Genomic DNA, 2,031 nt, shown 5'->3' on the forward strand with positions numbered 1-2,031 from the left:
TAAAGCACACCGCTATTTCAATGCAGAGTTGATCTGTGCATATTTTAGCCTCTATCCTCTCCACCTAGCTCAACTGGGGGGGGCATGTTTACATGGTTTGACTCTTTTATTGATGATTTGCTGAGAGACAATGTGAGATTTCATGAGTATAATGAACGCAGGTAGCAATGCATTCAGTAAATACCTGCTGAATATCTTGCCCTCGCGGAGGCAGTAATTGGCAGAAGGTATTATAAAATGATAGTTATACAGTTGTTTATGCCTATTAAATCGTGGTAAGAATTGTGTCTATAAGAGTCTTCGACCCTGACTCCGATGCAAAATTGGATGCTGAAGGCTATCAGCTGCCTCTTTGATGGTCTTTTGAGCTGGCTGCAATACCCGGCTCTAGGTCTACCTACACACTCACGGAGTAAAAAACAACGCAGCGAGAATAAAGAAGCGCTGATGTGAACTTTATATTAGCATTCTTATCTCACTCTTCCTGTATCGCAGTTCAATTTGGTTATAGAGATCGAGATGCTCGCGCTATGTTTACACAACAGTCGGGAGAAAAGGTAGGAATGTCTGTCGTAGAGTAGGTGTCTTCTCTCTCTGTCTATATAGCGCCACTATTTGTTTGTATTTTCGTATTATCGCGTGGCAAGTGCCATTGGAGTTGAACCCTGAAGCCCTTATCTACTGACTCTATCTTCCGTTCCATTTCTCGCTTTTACTGGGCAGCTTGTCTTTGAAGTGTTACAGAAAGAAAGGAAGTGACAATTCGTGAAGGTGCTAAGCATATTCTGAGGAAATGTGCAGGATTTTATGCTATTCAATGATTCATCAAATCCTACTGAGGCTAGGCAAGCGTTTGGAAGTCGATGCATAAATAAATACCCTTTCACATTGCTTGTAGAAAAAAGAATTAGCTTTTCCTTCAAATTCTCTGTTACAATAAGTTTCTTTAAAATAAATTATAAGTGATTAGAATAAGGAGATCAGATTGAAAGCCAATTGCATGTAATAACCGTGTATATAATCAGGACCAGTCATTATATACAAATATCCTTACACTAATCAAGTACATCTATCCTCCCCACCGCTTAGCTTAATATCTTAATATGCCGAGTAAGAATCCTGCTTTATTTTTTACTTGCAGGCAGCGGGCTGCCAGTGAGATAAAGGAGGCCGCTCGTCAAGGATCATCTTCAAGTCTCTCATCTGAGGAAAGTATCTGTGAACTACCAGCGACGACAGCGGTTAAGGATAGTAGTGGCGAACTAACTGACTCGTCTGCATCGGATGAAGACAGTTGCTCTGAACTCGCAGCCCAACTCGAATTAAGTGAGGACAGAAACTGTGGACACGCAGCGAGTGAGGGCAGAAGCCGTGAACTCTCAGTCCCATCCTTAGCAGATGAAATTTTAGTCACAGAGACTTTAACAAACACGCTTAGTTCACCAAATTCTCCAATACTTGTAGAAGACGACTCATCGACACTCGTCGAGCCTAGCGTAACTGAAGAACCAGCCATAGTAGTTACCGCCCGCCCTCAAGAGTATGTGGTAAAAACGTACACTTGCCAACTCAGCAGCAAAATGGATGTCCGAGAGGCGCTTGTCGGAACTAATAAGAAATTTGAATGCCAGGTTATCGGCTTTCCACCGCCTAACATTCGGTGGTTCAAGGATAATATAGAAATCACACACGATCCTAGATATCACTTCTCTCATAACCATGAGGATGGCGTTGTATCCATGCATATTGAAGTTATAAAACTATCGGATGCTGGGACATATCAATGTCGAGCTGAAAACTGTGAAGGGTACGCTATTACAGCGGCACACCTGCAGGTCAAAGGTTGGTGAAGCACGGAATAATTGCTATGGGTGTTTTTTGTTGCTTGAGTATTTATGTTATATAGTTTCTTCACTCCTGTGGCTTTCTCTTGCTTTCATCTCTGCTTATCAGCCGCTCTTGTGTCTTTACTACGTTTTTTCTCCACAATCTTTGCTGTATTATGGTTGATTAAAGGTTGTTAAAATATCA

General features: G+C 41.7%; 1 protein-coding gene across 1 annotated transcript; it reads left to right on the top strand.

Moving 5' to 3' along the window:
* Window positions 1-367: 367 nt before the first annotated feature.
* On the top strand, window positions 368-2,031 carry LOC137391687 (myosin light chain kinase, smooth muscle-like). Its single transcript, XM_068078213.1, has 2 exons — window positions 368-557; window positions 1,142-2,031. Exons 1-2 carry the CDS (start codon window positions 520-522, stop codon window positions 1,848-1,850), a joined length of 747 nt encoding a protein of 248 aa, XP_067934314.1. The 5' UTR covers window positions 368-519; the 3' UTR covers window positions 1,851-2,031.

The sequence above is a fragment of the Watersipora subatra genome, chromosome 3 (assembly GCF_963576615.1).
Source record: "Watersipora subatra chromosome 3, tzWatSuba1.1, whole genome shotgun sequence".
NCBI lineage: Eukaryota > Metazoa > Bryozoa > Gymnolaemata > Cheilostomatida > Watersiporidae > Watersipora > Watersipora subatra.